A 20,512-nucleotide genomic window follows, 5' to 3' on the forward strand; every position below is an offset into this window, starting at 1 on the left:
TGCTCGCTCGCCTGCAAGCTCCCAGTATCACCTTCAGCGATGCTTTGGAGTCTTCCGCATTTAAGCCTTCGGCATTTAAGCCTCTAACACTTCTGCATTTAAGCCTTCTACATTTAAGACTTCTGCATTTAAGCTTTCTTTAGGGTCCCTGTTCGGGCGCCAGTTGTAGCAGGAAACCCTTTTTGCAGGACGAGGTTGTGAGACAAGACACACCCCAATATGGTTAAACAGTCAAGCTCCAAATTTTATTAGAAAAACAAGTCCTTATATATTCTTGAACATTCTAAAAATAACAGCAAACCCGTGTGTTGCTCTTACACATGCTCATTTAAAAAACTAGTTCCTCTGAGCACTTTCGACAAGGACTACTAACCGCGCGCAGCCGGTAGATACGTTTCCGCTTTCTTATTTTAAAGAATCCCTTCTTATCTGTTTCTTCCCTAACGAGCCCAAATTCTTTTCTTTTAGTCGTCGTTAATCTAGATGCCTTAGTCTTCTAACACAAGTGCGTCCTTAATTTAGACGTCGTTAATCTTCTAACCCAAATGCTGATGATACTTTTACATTGCAGTGATGCAGAAGGTTTGCGACGTACATATGCACCCACAGGACGCTGAGGGTATCCCTCCCTGTATGTGGGGGTGAGGATGTCACCGTTTCCATGGGAACCTGCCAAAGCTGTCCTTGCTCATATATGGGGGTGTGATGTCACAATGGCCACTGTGACCCGCAGGGAAAAGGATATATAAAGGCTGGCTGGGCTCCAGCCGTGCGTCAGTGCGACCTGGGTGGTAAGGAGAGGGCAGGGGAGAGAAGGGGCTGGTCGGGGGCTGCCGAGGGAGGAGGGGGGTCCCACACTTTGGGGCACTGGGGCTGTGCTGAGAGCTGACCCGCGCCTTGCTTCTCCCTCAGAGTCCGCCGAGGAGCATCTGGGAGAGACACCCTGGTGCTGCTGGGACAGGGACGCTCCCAACGCTCACTGTGCACTTGCACCATTTCTGAGAGGCAAGAGGAGGAGGCCCCCGACTCGATGGAGCAGGGTGAGAGCAAAGTTTCCCTCCCGCAGCACAGCAGAGGGGCTGTCTGGGCGGTCAGCGTGGGGCCGAGCGCGGTGGCAGGGGGAGGCAGTGCCTGCGATGCCCCTTCCTTGCCATGGCCCCCAGCCCTGCCCCTCAGCCCTTCAGAGATGGAGCAGGGCCCTGGGGACGATCCCTCAGGGACGCTTCCCCCAGCCCCACAGAGGTGCTCATTCCCGCCGGCATTTGCTCTCTCCCCTCCAGCGTGCGTGCTGTGCGGCCGGGCAGCGGTGAATCCGGATCTCTGGGGGCCAAAAATCGAGATGGAAAGGCACTGTGCCCATCGCTTTTGCATGGTGAGTATCGCAGGGCTCCCTCCAACTCGCCAACAGGCACTCCCGGCCACGCTCGCTCTCCTCATCAGCTCCTTCTCTCTTCCATTCTGCAGTTTTTTGCCAGTGAGCTTTTTTACTGGCAGGATGAGGAATCAGGACTGCTGGGAATTCTCCCTGGAGACATTCTCTGCACAGTCGAGTGGGCAGCACAGAAGGTGAGGACCTTGACCATATCAGGGAGATTTGTGTGAGGAAAGGTTTGGGGGAGCTTAGCCCAGAGCCCAGCAAAGAAATCCCCGCCCCTCCAAGCAGCTCCGGGACAAAAGCCTTGCTCCCAGCAGCTCCACAGAGGCTCCAGCCCAGGAGCCTTGTGCGACGGGCAGATCTGGGGGCTGGGATCCAGCAGCGGCCACATCCTGCGCCCTGCCTGGAGGCGTGGGGCTGGCTGGGGAGGCCCTGAGGCTGCTGCTGACAGGGCTGCTCTGCTCTTTCCAGCAATGCTTCGTCTGCGGGGAGAGCGGGGCCGCCATCACCTGCTGCCGGGAGGGCTGCGACCGCAGCTTCCACCTGCCCTGTGCCATGGAGGGTGAATGCGTCACCCAGTACTTTCCTCCACACAGGTACCTCCTCTCCCCTCCTCGGAATCCCTGGGAAAGGACCCAGCACTTCTCACCTCACCCATCCCTTCCCTCTTCCCCCCAGGTCCTTCTGCAGGGAGCACCGCCCCGAGCAGGAGGTGGAGGAGGCTCCCGAGGAGAACACTGAGTGCCTCATCTGCCTGGAGCCTGTGGAGGACAGAAAGTCCTTCCACACCTTGGTGTGCCCGGCCTGCAAACACGCCTGGTTCCACCGGGACTGCATCCAGGTAGGAGCTGTTCCCTCACCCCTGGGACACGGCAGGAGCTGGGCAGCACCAGGGCCTAACTCCTGCTTTTTTGTTTCTGCTGCAGGGCCATGCTCTCTCGGCTGGTATTTCCTTCAATTGCCCCCACTGCAGGAACGATCATGACTTTACCAAGGACATGCTCACCGTGGGCATCCGAGTCCCTTTGAGGTTGGTGTCCTGCCGGCTCACAGCACAGGAGGCTGCAAGCCCTGTGCCATGCCTGGGGCTGCCCCTGCAGTCCTGCCCCCCCGCTGTCCCGTCTGCCTGGGCTTCGGCTTCACGGAGGAGCTGTAAACCGGGCAGGGGGGAGGAGCAGGGCTGCCCTATATCGGCCTTATGCGGGGGCAGCAAGGGCTCAGCCATTTCCCTTTCTCCATCAGATTGCCATCATGGGAGAACGAGCCTCAAGAGGAAATACTAATTGAGATGCACAGCCACTGCGATGCCCATGAGTGCCTGTGTCCCGGGGGCAGGGAGCAGGCAGAGGAAGAGGGGTAAGTTGGCAAAGCAGCACCCTGGGCTCTGCACGGGATCTCTGCCTCGCCAAGAGCTCGAAGCAGAAGGACTGAGAACAGTAGCTGTGCCACACAACCCCGTGCTGCGGCCACTTTGTCCTCAAAGCCATGAACCCTTTTATTCCCCAGGCCCTGGGAACTGCTGCTGTGCATCTCCTGCGCTGCCGAAGGCACCCACCGGCGCTGCTCCAACGTCGGGAACAACACGATCATCTGGGTGTGTGAGAGTTGTGCTGGCCAGGGCAATGGTAAGAGGCAAAGCACCTTCATGCCCCTGGGCTGGGGCCAGGGCCCAGGCAAGGCCTGGCAGCGGGTGCCCAGGCTGGGCCTGGCAGAGCCTCTCTGCCCCAGGAGGGCTGGGGCACCGCTCTGGCCTCTCCACTGTGGCCTCTGTGCCCCTAACCTTCCTTCTCCCCTTACAGCCTCCACTGACAGCTCAGAGCTTGCTGGCTCTGGCCCTGGTAGCGGGTCAGGACCAGGGTCATCCCATGGCTCGCCAGCACCAGAGAGCAGCAGCCCCAGCACTGGCAGCGAGGCAACATCGGGGCTGTCCCACGACTCCCCAGCACTTGAGAGCAGCAGCAGCTCCAGCTCTCCTGGGCCCGAATACACACGACACCGCTCCCGGGTGCAACGTTTGGCCCAGACCCCCTACAGACGGCCCAGAAGACGCCAGGAGAGGAGCCATGCGCCAGCACCAAGGGCTGAGATCAGTACCCCCGGCCCGGCAGCGCTGGGGACATCCCAGGGATCCCCAGTGCTGGAGAGCAGCAGCCCCGGCACTGGTAGCCAGGCGGCATTGGGGCTGTCCCATGACTACCCAGCACTTCAGGGCAGCAGCAGCTCCAGCCACCATGGGCCCGTGCGGAGGAGGGACAGCTCCCGCCTGGAACGTCGGGCCCAAACCCCTTACAGCCGGCGCAGACGCAGTCACGGAACCAGCCGTGAGCCATCCCCACGTGATGGCCCTGATTCCCCTCCACTGGCACAATAAAGTTGTCTTTTAATATTTACCCTGGGAGATTCCACGCTCATTTATCGGCTTCGTCCTCCTCTCTCTTTCTCCAGGGGCAGCGCTAGGGGCTGGGCCCAGAGGGTTTCTTCCCCCAGGGCCTGGCAGCCCCTTGCCCAGCCCTCCCTCCTTGCGGGCTGGCCTTGGCCAGCTGTCCAGGGCCATGGCCGTGTGCTTTGGGCCTCGCTGGCCCCGCAGCCGGCTCAGTCTCCCCGGGGAAGGGTCGCAGCGGGGGCAGAGCTCCTTTTCTTTACAGGTTCCGTTCAGTGTCACGGCTGGAGTTGTGACATGGAGATTGCTGTAGACGGCCTAGCAATTGTAATAAAACAATAACAGTGATGGAAAGTACAAATGGGTGATGCACCCTGTGACTGCTCACCACCCACCCGCTGATACGCAGCCCCTTCCCAGCCAGCGATCCCCAAAAACCAAGACCCCGCAATCGCAGTCCCAGATGCAAGAGAGAACCTCCTGCTTCCCAGCTGCCCCTCCTTGACACCCTGAGCACGACGTTACAGGAGACGGGACTGGCTAATTTGGTGCTCTGGCTCTGCCTGCTCCGAGACCTTGATCTCTGACATCAACCCCTGTAGGATCAGCATTCTTCTCATGGCAAATCCCATACGGAATCCAAAACACAGCGCTATTCTAGCCACTAAGGAGAAAAATCACCTCTATCCCAGGTGAAACCAGGACAGGCTCCACCCCTTACGTTACACCATTTATATAACATTTACGTCAGGCTCAGGTTTCCAATACATTCTAAGGAATCCCCATCCCATTCCCTGCTCTCAATGTGTCTCCACAGATCTCATTCCCTTTGTCTGTGGGCCATCCCTCCAAAATGTTCAGTGAGATAATTTAGTCCATAACTTCAGCTTCCATGTCTCATGACAGTCTTTGCAGGCAGGAGGGATGAGGTGGAGTTGGCTCCGTCGGCGGAGCAGGTGACCTTGGGCTCAGCGTGACGATGGCGTGAAGTCTCTGCCACAAGTGGAGCTGGTGCCTCTGGCGCGGTCCCTGCTCACAGTCTGCAGGCCAAAGGTGTCCATCTGCAGGGCGCTGCTGGGCACCAGGTGCTGCCATCAGTGCTGACCCCGCCAAAGTTCATCTTTTCTATTCACGTGAGGCCGTTAGTTAAGCTCTGTCAACCAGAGCAATGACGCGATGCAATAACATTTGCAGTTAACATCATACAGTTCCATTCATCAGCTCTTTTCACCTAAAATCCAATCCTCAAGGCACACATCGGACTTCCCCGTCCTTCTGCATTACCCAACAAGTACACCCAGGTCCTTGGGCAAAGGTAATCCCACGCACGGGTTCACCTTTACCTGCTGCAGGAGTAACCCAGACTGTCTGCCCCGGCATATTTGTAATGCGCATTCCGGGGGCTTTACCCCATCCACAGCAGGTAGGAGGTTTGACTGAGCAGGCCCAGCCTGCTTGGCAGATCCTCTGACATTGATTGACCAGGTGGCTTCTGCGAAATGCACATCCCAGGGTTTGAAAGTCCCACCCCCCTGAGATAGGGGATTTGAGTAACTTTGGTCAGATGGCACAAGACAGAGGCCTGTCACAAGACAGAGTCCTGTGCACGGACAAAGAAAAGAGGGGAGAGCCACATACCAGGTGCTGATAATGTTGCTAAGTTACAATCTCCTAGCTCAAAGAGAAGTTTCTTATGGTCCTTGAAGTTGTATGTTCCAGCAACAAATCATCCTGGATTCTAGCACAAACCGGCCTGGCAGTTTGGCCAGGGCCCAGAGAACAATTGAGGCTGCGCAGAGCGACAGGGTGAAAAGTTCATCAGCGAGGAAGAAGAGGTACTTCATCTTTACGACCCTTGCCCAGAAATTTGCGACCCCTGACCGGAACTTGAAGAGCTCATTGCGCAGGCGCAAGGGGAGGAGACCTGATTACCATGAGGAGCGAGGGGAGGTGGGGATAGACTATGTATATGTACAGGCGTTCTATGAATATGCACTATTCTGTAACATATAAGCCGGACGGGAGCTACGAATGGCGCGCATGCTTTTGGTGGAGCTATCCCCCATGCGCCCAGCGCTGAATAAACATACCTACTTTACAACTTCACGGTTGTAAAGTCTTATCTCTGCAAAACATCTTGGCACCCCAGGTGGGACATTCTCTACTCAGCTGCCGGGACACTGCTGAAGGGTGGACGTCTGAGGTGCGCACCCCGAGCTTTTCTCAAGGCACTCCACTCCCAGCTGTCCACTGCGGGAGTAGACAAGGACCGTCTGAATTGCGGACAAAGGTATGTTTAAAGGGTAAAGGGCTGCTGGTAAGACGTGCAGAGACGTCTGTCACACAGCGTAGTCCCAAGGGAAACCGCGGAAGGAAACTCGGGGTTCATGGGAGTGTCATTGACAACCTCGGGATTGGTACTTGTTGCAACTTGTTGAAACTTGTAAGATTCTGTCTGGTTTTGAACTTATGCCAAATTGTTAATGGTTTATGATATATGCTATACAGACTTGGTTATTTTCATGTCTTATGATGTGAGTGAAAAAGTGAGACGGGCCCTTTAAGCGCGAGTGAGAGCGGCCGCTGCTCTGTGTCTGTGTGCCTACAGGCCTGCAGGGCATGAGTGAGAGCGGCTGCTGCTGCTGTGTGTCTGTGTGCCTGCATGGTGTGGGTGAGACCAGCCACTGCTGTGTGCCTGTGTGTCTGCAGGGGCAGGGTGTGAGTGAGATGCTGCCGCTGTTGTGTGAGTGAGAGGCAGCCTCTGCAAAACAAATGAGAAGTTTCTATCTGTTTAAATAATGCACTGTCTTTGTATGTCTTGTGAAAACATTGTATGAATCGGAGATGGGAAAGTGAATCCCTTCTCTGTCGGTTTGGGTTAGATTTGGTTGAATTATTTGTGTAGAAGGAATGAATGGTCGGCACGGGGAAATGATTTATACCTGCTAGAAGGATTGTACACAGCTCCTTCTGGGCGACTGGTAGTACCAGATTGGGTTCGTGGGAGAATCCCCTGCTTTCTCTGTGCTCCTCTGCTCCTACCTTTAGTAATTTTCATCAAGCTTGGGTATTAGCAGAGTGCGTGGATTGTCGATGTAAGGGGTATTATGCGTCTGATAAGAGGAGGTCAAGGTGTGCAGAGTGCTGGGAAGAAGAGGTGTCGTTAGACCGCTCGGTTGAAAAACAGGAATAGATAATTATTGTGTGGAAGAAGCCATAAGATACCGGAACTTTGGGAAGTGAAGGAGGAAGAGTGGGAGAAGGTTAGAAGACAGTGTATAAGTGGAGAGAAAGGATTTTGGGAAGGATAAATAAAAATGGGAAATAAGCAGGGAAAAATTGTAAAGAAAAGCCCATTGGATTGCATACTCACGAACTGGAAAGATATAGCGGGGAGGGGAAGCACGGAAAGCAAGAAAATCCTGATTAAATATTGCAATCAGTGGTGGCCACTTTACAAACTAGAAGAGGAGGCAAAATGGCCACTAAATGGAACTTTAGACTATCATACACTGTTACAATTAATATTATTTTTACAGAGGGAAGAAAAGTAGGATGAGGTGTCTTACGCAGACATGTTCTTTACCCTCTGAAATCACCCGGGGTGGCAGAGGAACTGTGGACTAGTTCCACCACAAAATCCTTTAGTGCTTGCCCTGGAAAAAGATTGTAAGGAAGAAATGAAAGGAAAACTATATTATAGTGGTGGGAGCTACTAGCCAAAGTGAAAAGGCTTATTTTTGCAAACCTTTGAAATATAAACTAGGAAAGCAGTTAGGCATACACAAATTTCTGTATACGCCATACTCCACAAAAGTGCTCCTAGGAAGACACTTACTAGAACAATTAGGAGCAACCATTACTTTCAACAAGGGAGAGATTACTCAGGAGGTAAATGATCAAGAACTCATATAACTCATGAGCTTATCTTTAACTAGTGTTCCCACAGAAGGAGAAATCAGTGAGGAAATTATCAATCAAGTGTACCCTGGAGTGTGGGCTACTGACACACCTGGAAGGGCAAAGAATGCCTCACCCGTAGAAGTAAAACTTAAGGAAGGACAACAACCGGTAAGAATTAACCAATACCCTTTAAAAAGGAAGATCGGGAAGGGAACCAGCCAGTTATAGAAAATTTTTACAAATAGGATTATTAAAGGAGTGTAAATCTAATTTTAATACTCCCATATTACCTGTCCGGAAACCCAATGGGTCATATAGGATAGTTCAGGGTCTGAGAGTAATAAATAGATCTCCACCCAGTGGTGGCAAACCCATACACTTTGCTAACAAAATTAACTCCTTAGCTAATCTGGTTTACTGTTTTAGACCTCAAGGATGCTTTCTCTTGTCTCTCTCTCCTCGAAGCCAGTCAGAAAAGATTTACATTTGAATGGGAAAATCCTAAGAGTGGACATAAAACCCAGTTGACCTGGACGGTGCTGCCACAAGGATTTAAAAACAGCCCCACTAACTAATTGGTCAAAGACCTTGAAACTCCAACTTCACCTGAAGAGGGAAAGCTGCTGCAGTATGTAGACGACATCCTAATTGCCACCAAGACAAAAGAGGCCTGCATGACCTACACGGTAAGCCTTTTAAATTTTCTGGGACTTCAGGGCTACCGGGTATCTAAAAAGAAAGCCCAAGTGCTGCAGAGTGAAGTGATCTATCTGGGCTACGAAATCAGTGCTGGAAAGAGAACCTTAGGACAAGCTCGGAAAGAAGCAATTTGTCAGACTCCGAGGCCACAGACAGTGAAAGAACTGTGAACGTTCCTGGGAATGACTGGGTGGTGCAGACTATGGATTTATAATTATGGATTGCTTGTTAAACCTTTATATGCACTAACCGCCACTCAACAGAAAAATGTCCAATGGAATAAGAAGGCTATATGAGCCTTTGACCTGTTAAAAAGGCTCTGATGTCAGCTCCGGCCTTGGGACTCCCAGATGTAAGTAAGCCATTCTTTCTCTTTTCACACGAGAAACAGGGAACTGCATTGGGAATACTGGCATAAGACTTAGGCCCGTATCGTCGGGCAGTTGCCTATTTCTCCAAGCAACTAGATGCCTACGAGCAGTTGCAGCAGTGATCTTAAACATACAGGAGGCACAAAAATTCACCTTAGGTCAGAAAATGACTGTATTTATATCTCACACAGTGTCTACAGTATTGGAAATTAAAGGGGGACATTGGCTTTCGCCCCAAAGGTTCTTAAAATATCAGGCGGAATTAGTAGAACAAGATGATGTGGAGATTGTAGTAACTAACATTATTAACCCAGCTTCTTTCCTGAGTGGAAAGACAGGAGACCCAGTGCAACATGATTGCCTGGAGACCATCGAGGCAACATACTCAAGCTGCACAGATCTGAAGGATGCCCCTCTGGAAAATGCTGAGAACTGGTTTACAGATGGGAGCAGCTATGTCCTGAGTGGCAAAAGGTATGCTGGGTATGTTGTCGCTACCACCCAAGAAATACTGGAATCAGGACCGCTGCCTGTGAGTACATCTGCACAAAAGTCAGAGATAATCGCTCTAACCCGTGCTTTAGAGTTAGCCCAAGACAAAACTGTGAACATTTATACAGACTCAGAGTATGCCTTTGGAGTAGTTCATGCTCATGGAGCAATCTAGAAGGAAAGAGGACTGTTGAACTCACAAGGGAAACACATCAAACACGGGAAGGAAATTTTGAGGCTACTGGGAGCTGTCCAACTTCCAAGAAAAGTGGCAATCATGCATATTAAGGCCCACCAAAAGGTGAACTTGGATTTGGAAAAAGTAAATGAACTGGCAGACAGAGAGGCAAAACAAGCAACCAAAAGAGAGGTAAAAATGAAGGGAGCTTTAGTTCCTGATGGGCAAGTCATCCCAGAAGGTAAGCCTACTTATACGAAAGAGGATCAAAAGTTAATTACAGACCTGGAAGGATCATATAATGAAGAAGGTTGGGCCATCACTCCCCAAGGGAAGGCAGTAATTCCCTCTTGTTTAGCTAGACACCTGGGACGAGAGGAACACAGGAAAGGGCACTGGGGAGCGGAGGCCCTATACTGATATTTAGTCAAGAGTATTAGAGCTAGAAATCTCTATACCATAGTAAGACAGGTGACTCAACAGTGTGACCTTTACCTCCAGACTAATCCTAAGAATACCCCCCCACTCTAGAAGTAGGCCAAATTGGAAAAAGAAATGGACCAGGACAACAATGGCAAATTGATTTATCAGAACTGCCAAGAAAAGGGGGGTATTGATACCTATTAGTATTAACAGACACCTTTTCAGGTTGGCCAGAGGCATTCCCCACTAGAACGGTTAAAGCCAGAGAAATAACTGAAGTATTAATACAAGAAATAATTCCATGATTCGGGGTTCCAGTGACCATATCCTCAGATAGGGGTTCGCACTTTATCTCAAAAGTAGTCCAGCAAGTTAGTTGCTATCTGGGCATAGATTGACAACTTCACACTCCATACCGTCCCCAATCTAGTGGTCAAGTAGGGAAAATCCCTTTATAACACAAAATTAAACTTCATGATGTCCTGGTGACCCTGTGTGACCCCTCTTCAAACAGATCACCATTCTGAAACACCTCAGCTGCTTCTCCTGTGACACTGAACACCTGACAAATCTTTCACTGCCAGTGGTCCTGCTGCCTCTCCTGATCTGTCACATTTTCATCACCACCTTCAGATGCCTGCTGCTCACCACGGTCAGTGAAGGATGAAGGAAAACAGGACCATGACAACAGTAACCAGAGCAGAGTATTAAATACCTGACAGCAGAGCTCTGAAACAGAAGGCACAGACAGCAAGGCATTGCTGTGCACAAGCTTTCACAGTGCAGACGCAGGATAGACAGGGTAAGGATCTGCTCCCCAGCTCTGGAAAACCCAATCCCCTCAGCAGCAGCACTACTGACACCTGCAAGCTTCCTTCCTTAAGTTCTAAGGGCAGAGGAGCATCACCTGGATTCAGATGCAGCCCACCTCTGAGATGTACTGCCCTTTTGAGTTGTTGCATTTTTGTTTTTAAAGAGCAGTTTTAAAATGTGTTTCCATGAAAACCAGGCAATCACTAAAAACAGTTTTCACAGGGAGAAAACCAGGGAAAAGGAGGAGGAGGAAGTCGGTCGGCCTGGCTGCATGAAATGGGGATGACAACAAGCAGAGATACAGGGCAAAGCAGAACTGAACAGGAGCTTGAAGGTGACAGGAAGAAAAAAAACAGGCAAAATGAACTGCAAAATAAGGAGACTTATTTTGTTTAAGTCCTGATTAATTATTCTTTATCAATTATTCTGATGATTAATTCTATTTCCACATGGGCATTTTGTCAACATTTAAGAAGATGCATAGGAGACCCCAGGAGAAGCCCCAACACTCACCTAGGAACGAGGCCACGATCTGCAGACTGACAGCACATCGGGCGGGACAAGCTTGCAAAGCAAAAGGGTGGCAGTCGCTTACATCAATTTACAGCAATCCACAGCCACATGCAGTGAAAAGCTACTATTTTCTGCAGAGCTGGTGCAGAGCAGAGAGGCGCAGATGAAGGAGCGGCTGCCCAGGCAGGCTGAAGTAGTGCCCCCCCACGGCTGGAGCTCTGCCGGCGGTTGCGGCCTCAGAGCAAGTGCTGCTGCCGGATTTCCCAGCCAGAAGCACTCCAAGATTCCCAGCACACAGACACTTGTCCTTTAATTACTATTCAATTAGTTCTTCTACCTTAAGTGTGTGAGACTTCTACTCTGCCTGCAGATGTCAAGAGATTATTTTCTGACAGCAGAGCAGGTCGTTCAGCTTGAAAAAAACAGGATTTGTCTTTTGGCAAAGGTGCAAATTAGGAGCTCTACACAGAAACACCTTTGTCCAGAAAGCCAGAGGAGCCGCAGGGCTCTGCAGAGGGGCTGGGCTCCAGCACACCCCCCTGCTCACCCCCCCATCTCTCCCAGCACCTCTGAGCTGGGAAAAACTGTCCCACAGCCAGAAGGGAAGAGCCCGCCTGGGCCAGCTCTGGCCCTCGGGCTTAATGGTGGCTTCTGATCAGCACCTCTTGGCTCTGGTGACTGGCACCCTCTGATGCACTGCTCTGAGGCGTTTCATCAGATTGAACACCCCCACCCCAAATCACCACAGAGAGCATAGAATATTAAATGTGTCACTTCTTTCACACTTGAAGTAAAAATAAAGGGCTAAGATTCACTTTACCTGGGGTAACCTGACAGATAAACCCTGCAGACACAACAGACCCCTACAGACAGCAAATCCCCACCGAGTTCAAGGTAAAAGGACAAGCGCAGTCACACATCAGAACGTCTCAACAGCCCGACCTGTGACAACAAACCTTTTTTTTTAAGAAAAAATCAGAACCATGAAAAGGTTTGGTCTTTTAGACCAAAGCTTTCCCCTTCCCCAGTGATCCCACCCCCCCTCCAGGGAAATCGGGCCCAGCCCCTGCGCTCACCCACTGCTAGGCCGGAGCCACCACCACGAGTGCTGGGGCTGCTGGGGCTGGTGCCACCTTTGCAGGAGAAAAATTCAGCCACCCACCGAGAACAAAGGGAATGTTTTAAAAGGACAAACTTGAGCGTCCTATTAACAATGCACTCAGACCTCTGCCAATTGGTCCATGCACTGCAAGGGGCACCTTTTGCGCAGAAAGCGATGACAGTTACTTGGTCGGTGGTGGATACATCCATTCCTGCTGCCCCCACGGTTTGTGCTTCAAGTTGTTCGCAGAGGATAGGTTTGATGGAAATTGCTGGGGCATTGAAGGGAATACTTGTGTCAGGGTGCGTCCTTTCACACTCGACTTCCCGTTTCCCAACATTAGTTGTCCATTAATATGGTATTTAGATTTACAATGTTTCACGAAATATCCCATTTTTCCACATCAGTGACAAGGCATTACTACGGGACCAGATGGTTTTATTCCTTTCTTCTCAGGACAATTGGCTTTTAAATGTCCTGTGTGACCGCAGCGATAACATTTTTGTTCTTTCACTCGGACAGCTGACAGCACTGGCTAAGGCTGCCATCTTATGTTCCACTGACCCAAACTCAGCACAAGCAGTAACCATGGCTGCCAGGGTTGGAGCCACTGGCAATGCCTCAATTATCTTTCTACAATCTTCATTAGCATTATCCCTGGCTAACTGTTGTTAATGTCAATCTTAAATTGGCATCATAGACCTGTTTCTCTATGGCTGCTTGTAATTTCTCCACAAATGGTAGAAATGGTTCTTTTGGCCCTTTGTCTGGTTTCACTGCTAATAATTAAAGCATATGACTAAGTATTAGAAAACAAGGAAGATACAGAATATCACACTTACTTAATGGGGTACTAACATTCAGATCCCCAATTGCTAGGGAACCCTGGATGCAGCGAGGATTTAGAGTGCCCTTCCTCGCAATCCGGAAATCCTGACCGATGCGTCCATCCGTAGGTGAGGCATCCAAGGTCCTGCAGGCAGGTCCAGCCTCTAAATCAACAGGCAAAAATAACTGGCAATTTTCTTTGAGTGGAAACCTCTGATTTCATCTGTCTGTTGGGTTCCACCCTGAGCCTGACCACCGCTCAAGGGGGGAAACCAAGGGAGTTTCTAATAAGGTTAAACATTTGGGTTCTTAATACCGCTAAACAAAGGAAGTTGAATACACAGAATAGCTTTTACTAATCAAAGCAAAATGATTGCTGTTTAATTACAATTGCTAAATCATAAAAGTCATAAATCAAAGCCAAAAGCATAAATCCTATACCATAAGCCGTTTGCCATTTACCACAGATCCACACCTGACCGATATCGACTAAATTATAGAGAACTCCACACTCCACAGCTGCAGCTGGGCTGCGTCTCACACACGCAAAACAATCGCCCCTTACATTTATTACTCACACAACATAAAATGACAAACACTACAAACATCAAAACACCACTAAGAGTATATAAAGCCATTGCCAGTTGATTATGTGGTGTATCCAGAGAATTCCCCTTTCTTTGTTTTAAAATCAGGGCTTTTAGTGTACTGACCATCAGAAAGATTTAAAGTGTCTTTTTGGAATGAACGAGGGACGCTGCCTCACAGTGTCAGCACCTTTTGTAAAAGCTGCCGCTTTTGGTGTTTGGGGGGGGGCGGGACAGACGGACGGGGGCACGGTGCCAGACTTAGCTGCAGGCGGTCGCTCTGAGGCGGGGGGGGGGGGCCTGGGAGGCCTGGGGTCACCGCCACCAACCCCGCGCTTGCAGGAGGTGAGGTGCGAATGCTGAGAACAGCCATGAGCAATTGCCTCCAGTAGACTGTTGTGAGTTTTAAGCCCATCCTCATTAATGCTTTTCTGTAGTTCTTTAATAGCAGAAAAATGCCATCCTTATCAGCAGGTGGTGGACATGTGGAAGGGGCTCGCGGCTCTTCTGGAGGTGTTTCAGCCATAACACATAGGATTCGTCCGAGAATCGGATCCAGTAAGTGAGGTGGCATCGGCTGCAGCTGCCGTGGCAGTCCCATCACTCTGTAACTGTTTCAGGGGTTGATGTACCAGTAGCCCTGTAGTTAAAGACGACACAGCGATGGCATTCTTCCTTACGGCCGCCTCAAATAAGGCGCTCCCTGCCTCTTTCCATATTTCCAGATCAAGAGCAGACCGTGCATCTGCAGGGACCCCGTTCCTTTTGCACCAGATAAGGAAAGTGCGCAGGGCTTTCTCCTCGTCAGAGGGAGGTGGCTGCAGAGGGCTCCACAATGGGAGGCGAGGGGCGGCTGTCTGAGGGGCTTTCTGCTCATTCGGTCTTTGTGGAGGAAACAACTCATCTTGTGCTTCCTCATCAGAGTCCTCATACAATTCCCTCGCCCTCAACCGCGTCTACGTTTGGGACGGGCTCCCCCCGCTAGGTCCACATCTTGAACTCTCGCCGCCGGGACCCGGCCCGTGGACACCCCTGGATTATAAGGAGTTTCCCCTGAGCTTGCTTTCTCCGCCTTAAACTCTTTTAAAGTCTCTTTTAAAAACCTCCAGGTTGTAAGGAGGTCGACTGCATTCTTATTACCCCGTGTGCAGGTTTAAGCCCTGCCAGGACCGGAGAGCACGTTGCCATTGCCCCTTCCCCACCCACGGCCGGTCGGGCTGGAAGTTAGGCACAGACCCCGGGCTAAAATAAGAAGAAATTTAATACAACAGTGTGATAGAACAATCTGAACAACAACAGTAGCAATGGCAACAACAATAAACAGCAATAACAGTGAACAAGACAAACGATATACAGAGAAATACCGCTAGCTGGTTTACGGAAAAAAAGGTTCCCACCACTGAGCCCGCCAAAGAGCCCGCTAAAAATGTTCCGCCCCTGGACCTGATGCCAGCATGGTATGAATAACCCAGCTGGAGATCCCTTCCCCCTCTCTCTCTGCTGGGGAAACCTAACCCTATCCTAGCTGAACCAGGACACCCCGAAAGGCGCACTGCAGCAATTTCTGTTCCAGTTCTTCCCATTTGCTCACACTAAATGCAGTGCCAGTGCCAGCTTCATACCCTTGCGCTTTGCTCCACAACAACATTTTTCGGAGCTCTACGTCACCCAATCTGACTCCCCTGCGCTGAAGCATCAACTTCCACATTGTCAGAATCATACCCTCCTCCTTAGAGAGGATGGCACCCATCGCTTTGTTCCCAGCCACTCACCTGGACGGTGTCAAATTCCAAAAGGTTGTCGGGACTGTGCAGCTCTCCCCGCCGCTGCGCTTGGCTGGGCTCCATCTCCGCAGCTCTTCCTGCCGCCGTTATTTATTTCCTCGGTGTTGGGATCACATCGGGGTCACCATTTGTCGTTGTTGAGACAGACACAACAAACACCGAATTGTGCAAAACGGCTACTTTATTGTTCCAACAAGCCTTTTTATGACTTTATGAAGCGTATGTGTCCATGTGTGACTGGTTTTGGTAGAGACTAAGAGTTCATGGCTGGATGCCCTCTTCTCTGTTCCTCTCCTTGTGGGCAGTTCCTGTCTGGCAGTTCCTTAATCTTCTCAGCTCTTCTCGGGACTTTCGAGCCTCTTAAGGGTACGTGGTTATCTGCTCAAAGTCAGTATCAAACTTACATTCTGATCCCTCAGACCAGCCCAGGTCTCCCATAGTACCAGTACTGGTTCCCAGCTCCAAGCACGGGAAGAGACACTGGGCGGCTCAGGCAGCATGCTCTGCCCGAGCCAGAAGGTCGCTGGGGCACAAGGGGCAGCCCTGGCTCTGAGTTCAGGGAGGAGCAGTGTGGGAGGCTCCCATGCCCCAGCCTTACCGTGGGGGTCCTGGCTGATGGTGGGATACAGGCAGGTACCCCTGCAGTGCACCTGGTACTGTCGGTTCGTCCCCAGCACCTCAAAATGCAGCGTCTGATCAAACTGCTCCGGCACCGTGGAGCTGAACTGGACCCTCAGTTCTACCTCGCCGTGGGCAGGCACTATCCACCGGCAGCTGCTCAGCCTGGCAATGAAAGAGGAGGCTTCAGACATTGCTAACGAGCAAACGAGAGAAGGAGGCGGCTCATGGACTCGCCATCCCATGGAGGCCCCGGCAGAGGGTCCCTGCGGGGCTGGGGACGATGGACCCCGCTGGCAAGATGGACGTGAAGCAGAGGGATCACCTCCTCCCTCACGGCTCACCTGATGGATCTCCCCGGGGATGGGACCGTGTCCATGTCGCTTTGGTGTGCCCCGGGGCGCTGCGTGGGTGCTCCCGTGCCCGGCGCCTGGAGACCTCTCCTGCCTGGAGACCTCGCCCGGCTGGAGCTCCGCTTCCTCCTCACAGCCTCCGGCCTGCCCGCGGCTTTCTCCTTCCCCGACTGGCCCCTGCTTGGCGTGACCTGCTCCTCTGACACCTTCACACCAAGGCAGAGAGGAAAGGGAGAGAGGTGAGACCTGCCCTGAGACACCCCCATCCCAGAGAGAAAGCTGCAGGTTTGTTAACAGACGGGAGAGAGAATAAACCACCAACACCTCTGCCCATGGATTTGGTCTTCCGTATGGGACTTTGTTTTGCCTACAACACCCCTCCTTGCCCAGGACCCTCTCCTCAAGGGAAGTTGAAGGGTTTAGCTGATTTTTATTTCCTCTCATCTTACAGAACTGCCCCATGTTTCAAGCAGAGCTGTCTCTTTCAGACAGACAGGAGGGATGCCTGCAGACATGGGGCCCCGTCATGTCTTCACTGCCCTTCCCGCCCCCCATGCCCCCATCCAGCCTGGACCCTGCCCTGGCACCTCCACTGCAGGCACATCCAAGAGACTTCTGGTGTTCTTCTTTTCTTCTTCTGCAGTGGCACCTTCAGGCACGACAAAGGCGAAGTGCTCGAGGGCTTCTCCTGCTGCAGGGACCATCCGCTTCTCCGGGTAGCGGATCACGGAGTAGAAAGCCGTAGGTGGAATGGGAGGCCCCGAGGGACCCAGTCCCAAGTCATCCAGGATCTAAAGCATAAGAGAAAACCCTGTTTATGCTCCCGTCGCCTTCATCCTCACAGTCCCTGAAAGGCACTGAGCTTTTGGCAATGGGTTTTTTATGTAGATGGAGTACAGTGATTTTTTATGCCCAGCGGGGTGGGCAGGCTCCAGAGCAGTGCCAGGACCTACAAGTGGGACCTAGAGAGAAATTTGAGTGACTCGGCTGAAGGAAACAATGACCAGGAGCTGCCCTGCCCTGGGACCACTGTGAATGATTTCCAGACTGGGAAACTCTCTGAACAGAGAGGATGAGAGCCCCCCCTCTTCCCCCCGACCTGAGGGATGGCAAGAACTTCCCCAGCCACGTGGCTGCTGTGAAGCCATCGTGGAACATCATCAGTGGCCTGGACAAGGCTCTGTGCTGTTGTCACCTGGCGGGACACAATGCACCAGGACCCAGACCACGGCAGGCTCAGCATCTGAGCCTCACAGGGCTTTACCTGCTCTGCTGCTGGCAGCTTGCCACTCTCCAGGATCGCCCTCGTCACATCTGCAGAGCTCAGCACCTGGATGTCCAGGCAGGGCACCCCGACGTCCTGGCCTCTGGATGACCCTTCTGCACCTTCCCCTTCCAGCCCAGATAACTTGGAGTCCTCAAGAGCCTTCAGTTTTTCCAGACGCTCCTTCTCCAGCCTCTCCTGGTGCTCCTTCTCTCTGTCCTTTTGGCTCCTGCAACGGCGCTGGCCTTGGACTTGCTGCTGTACCACCTCCTGGTTCAGAGGGGACAGCAGGATACCCCGAGCCCTGTCCCAGGATGACAAAATATGTGTGACATCCTTCTGCGATGCCTCGTAGATAAACCTCAGGGCCAAGTTCTTGCTGTCACTCTGCACCTCGGTTTTGGTTTCCCCCTGTTCTGGGTCCGCAGGTTGTACAACCTCCACTGGGCAGAGATCTGTCAGGGGAGCCTTGCTCTGCTTTTTCTTATCTTCCTTGTCACTTGCAAGAGAGTCTGGGTGCTCCTTTGCAGATCCCTTCCTCTCTCCCCCCTCGGTGACTTCGGACAGGTTGCCGATGGATGCGCTGGTGTTGCTGGTGGATGCGTTCGTATTCTGGGCAGGAGGAGCAGGAAAAAGCGGTGAGCACTTCCAAGCACCAACTCAAATGCTGTAGGACAGCGGCGAGCTTTGAAATAGCACGCCACGCCTCATCTGAGACCTGTGCTAGGTGCTCTACAAATCCCAGTTCAGAGCGCAGCTGGTACCCAGTTGAGCTCAACTGAAACTAAACTCCCCAGCGCCAGACTGATGAGGAGTCCTGCAAACCAGCTGAGAAATGGAACAGCTTCCCTGACCCAAACAGGGAACTTAAGACACCTCCTTACTCCTGTGCAGTCCTCCGGGCACGTTTCTGGTGTGCTGAACATCCATTCCTGTGTCTGGCTGACACTTTGGGAAGTCTGGCTGCTAATGAATACCTAGAGGGCCTGGTGGTATCTCCTGCCAGACAGGTAGCAAAAGACACCACATCCCAGGCGGGTCAGGGCTCAGAGGTGTAAATCACATGCAGAACGGGGACAAATGCTGGACTAAAACTATCTAGGGCTCGGAGTTATGTGAAGCCATGACTCAAAGGCAGCATGACCCTAGAAGAGCAGCTCTACCCAATAAACCCAGGCAAAAATAGCCCTGGTGAAGCAGCAGCAGGATCAAACACTGGCTGCTGTTTCCCAGCTCAGCCCCGTGTGTTACCGACGGCCAGGTGCTCATCCCCAGCACTGCGGGTGGCTGCTGGCTGCGCCAGGAATGGTTCGGCTCAGCAAGAGGGGCCCCAGGGCTTTTACTCATCTCTATAAACACAACCACCCACCTGCCCGACTCCAGGCTGGCTTTTCTTCCTTGCAGCATTATCTTTCCCAGGCTTTCTCTTGGCCCACTTCGATGACTTCTTCAGCTCTTCTTCCTCCTTCAAGCGTTCTAGCTCCCACCGGTGCTTTTCCTCAAGCTCTCCAGCCAGCCGCTCCATCTCCCTTCAGCAAGACAAACAAAACATCCCCAAGAGTCACTGCCAGAAATCTGGGCTCGTTGCAATCCCAGCTGGTCCCGCACTTCATTCACTGACCCTGAGGCCAGGCACAACCGTTAGACCAGCTCTGTGGACTTCCCTCAATCTGGGGAGGCTGGGACATCCAAAGTGAGGGAAGGCGGGAGGGGACCTCCAGGGCCAGCCAAATCTAGGCTTTGCTGTCACAAGGCCTAAATTGCACTACTTCTCCAGTGAGGTCCACCTGGACACCTCCAGCAATGCTGCCAAAGAATGACTGATCCAGGGAAACAAACTTCAGCTGGGGCTGAAGGAAGTGCTGACACACAGGCTCGCTTTAAGCAAGTCCCTCCCCAAGTTTCAGGCAGGAGTTAAGAGAGCCATAAGCTTATCCTGTGTATCCTCCTGAACAGGGCTGCTTTGCTGGATCAGAGCTTCTTCCAGGCTCACCTGCTGCTGCAGCTGAAGCTGAGCCTAGGAGAAACCAGCTTTATGGCTGGTGTCACTCAGTAAAGGAAAACCCTGGGAGCTCAGCAGTGCAAGGGCCTCACCTACACCAGGACTGGGATCTAAACCAAGCCAGCACAGCTGTGCCTCACACCAACCCACACCACAACCCCTCTGGTTTGGAGAAGAAGGGCGATGAAGAAGATGAGAATGAACATCATTAACTAGAGACACCTGTAAGCACAGTGGCAAGGCAAGCACAGAGCCCAGCTCCCTGCAGCCTGTGTCCAAGCCGAAGGGCTCACCACTAAAGCGGAGAGAGGATGTTCTCATCTCACCGGAGGAAGGTGCCTCCTCTGCTGGGAACCAGGGAGGTGGAACTGGCAGTCCTTGTGCTGCTGGTAATTAATGCTTTTGGCCTTGGTAACCCCTCTGAGCAAAACCAAGGTCTCCGGAGCAGGGAAACCCTTTGGGGACACTATCCTGGGGAGACACCCATAGAAAGCTTACAGACCTCTTCTTCCTCTCACGCTTGACTTGCAGTATACTGTTATCAAACTGAATTTTCTCCTCCTCGGTGAGGGCATCATACTCGTCCTCGTCCATCTCCCAGAGGCGTGCTTTCTCCCTCCTGGCAGCTTCTTCCCGCTCCCGTCCTTCAGCACAGACCAGAGGAGAAACCGTCAGTGCCTGCAAGCAGAGCTTGCTGCTCTGGGTGAGCTGCCAGGATTCACAACTCTGTCCTGACCCAGCCTATCATCCTGCCAGGAGATACTGGCGAGCTCACATTCCCGCTTCAAAATTCAGACAAGCCCCCAAACTATCGCTGCTCAGTGAGT

General features: G+C 52.0%; 1 protein-coding gene across 1 annotated transcript in view; it reads right to left on the reverse strand.

Annotated features, from left to right (window-relative positions):
• Positions 1-15,709: 15,709 nt before the first annotated feature.
• Positions 15,710-20,512, reverse strand: part of LOC141963905 (hydrocephalus-inducing protein homolog) — a 75,263-nt gene continuing 70,460 nt past the window's right edge. Inside the window, 7 exon segments of the mRNA XM_074913642.1 lie at positions 15,710-15,807; positions 16,047-16,231; positions 16,411-16,625; positions 17,007-17,210; positions 17,684-18,295; positions 19,053-19,212; positions 20,188-20,329. Coding sequence (XP_074769743.1) covers positions 15,710-15,807; positions 16,047-16,231; positions 16,411-16,625; positions 17,007-17,210; positions 17,684-18,295; positions 19,053-19,212; positions 20,188-20,329 — 1,616 coding nt within the window.

This window comes from Athene noctua, chromosome 9 (assembly GCF_965140245.1).
Source record: "Athene noctua chromosome 9, bAthNoc1.hap1.1, whole genome shotgun sequence".
Taxonomy (NCBI): domain Eukaryota; kingdom Metazoa; phylum Chordata; class Aves; order Strigiformes; family Strigidae; genus Athene; species Athene noctua.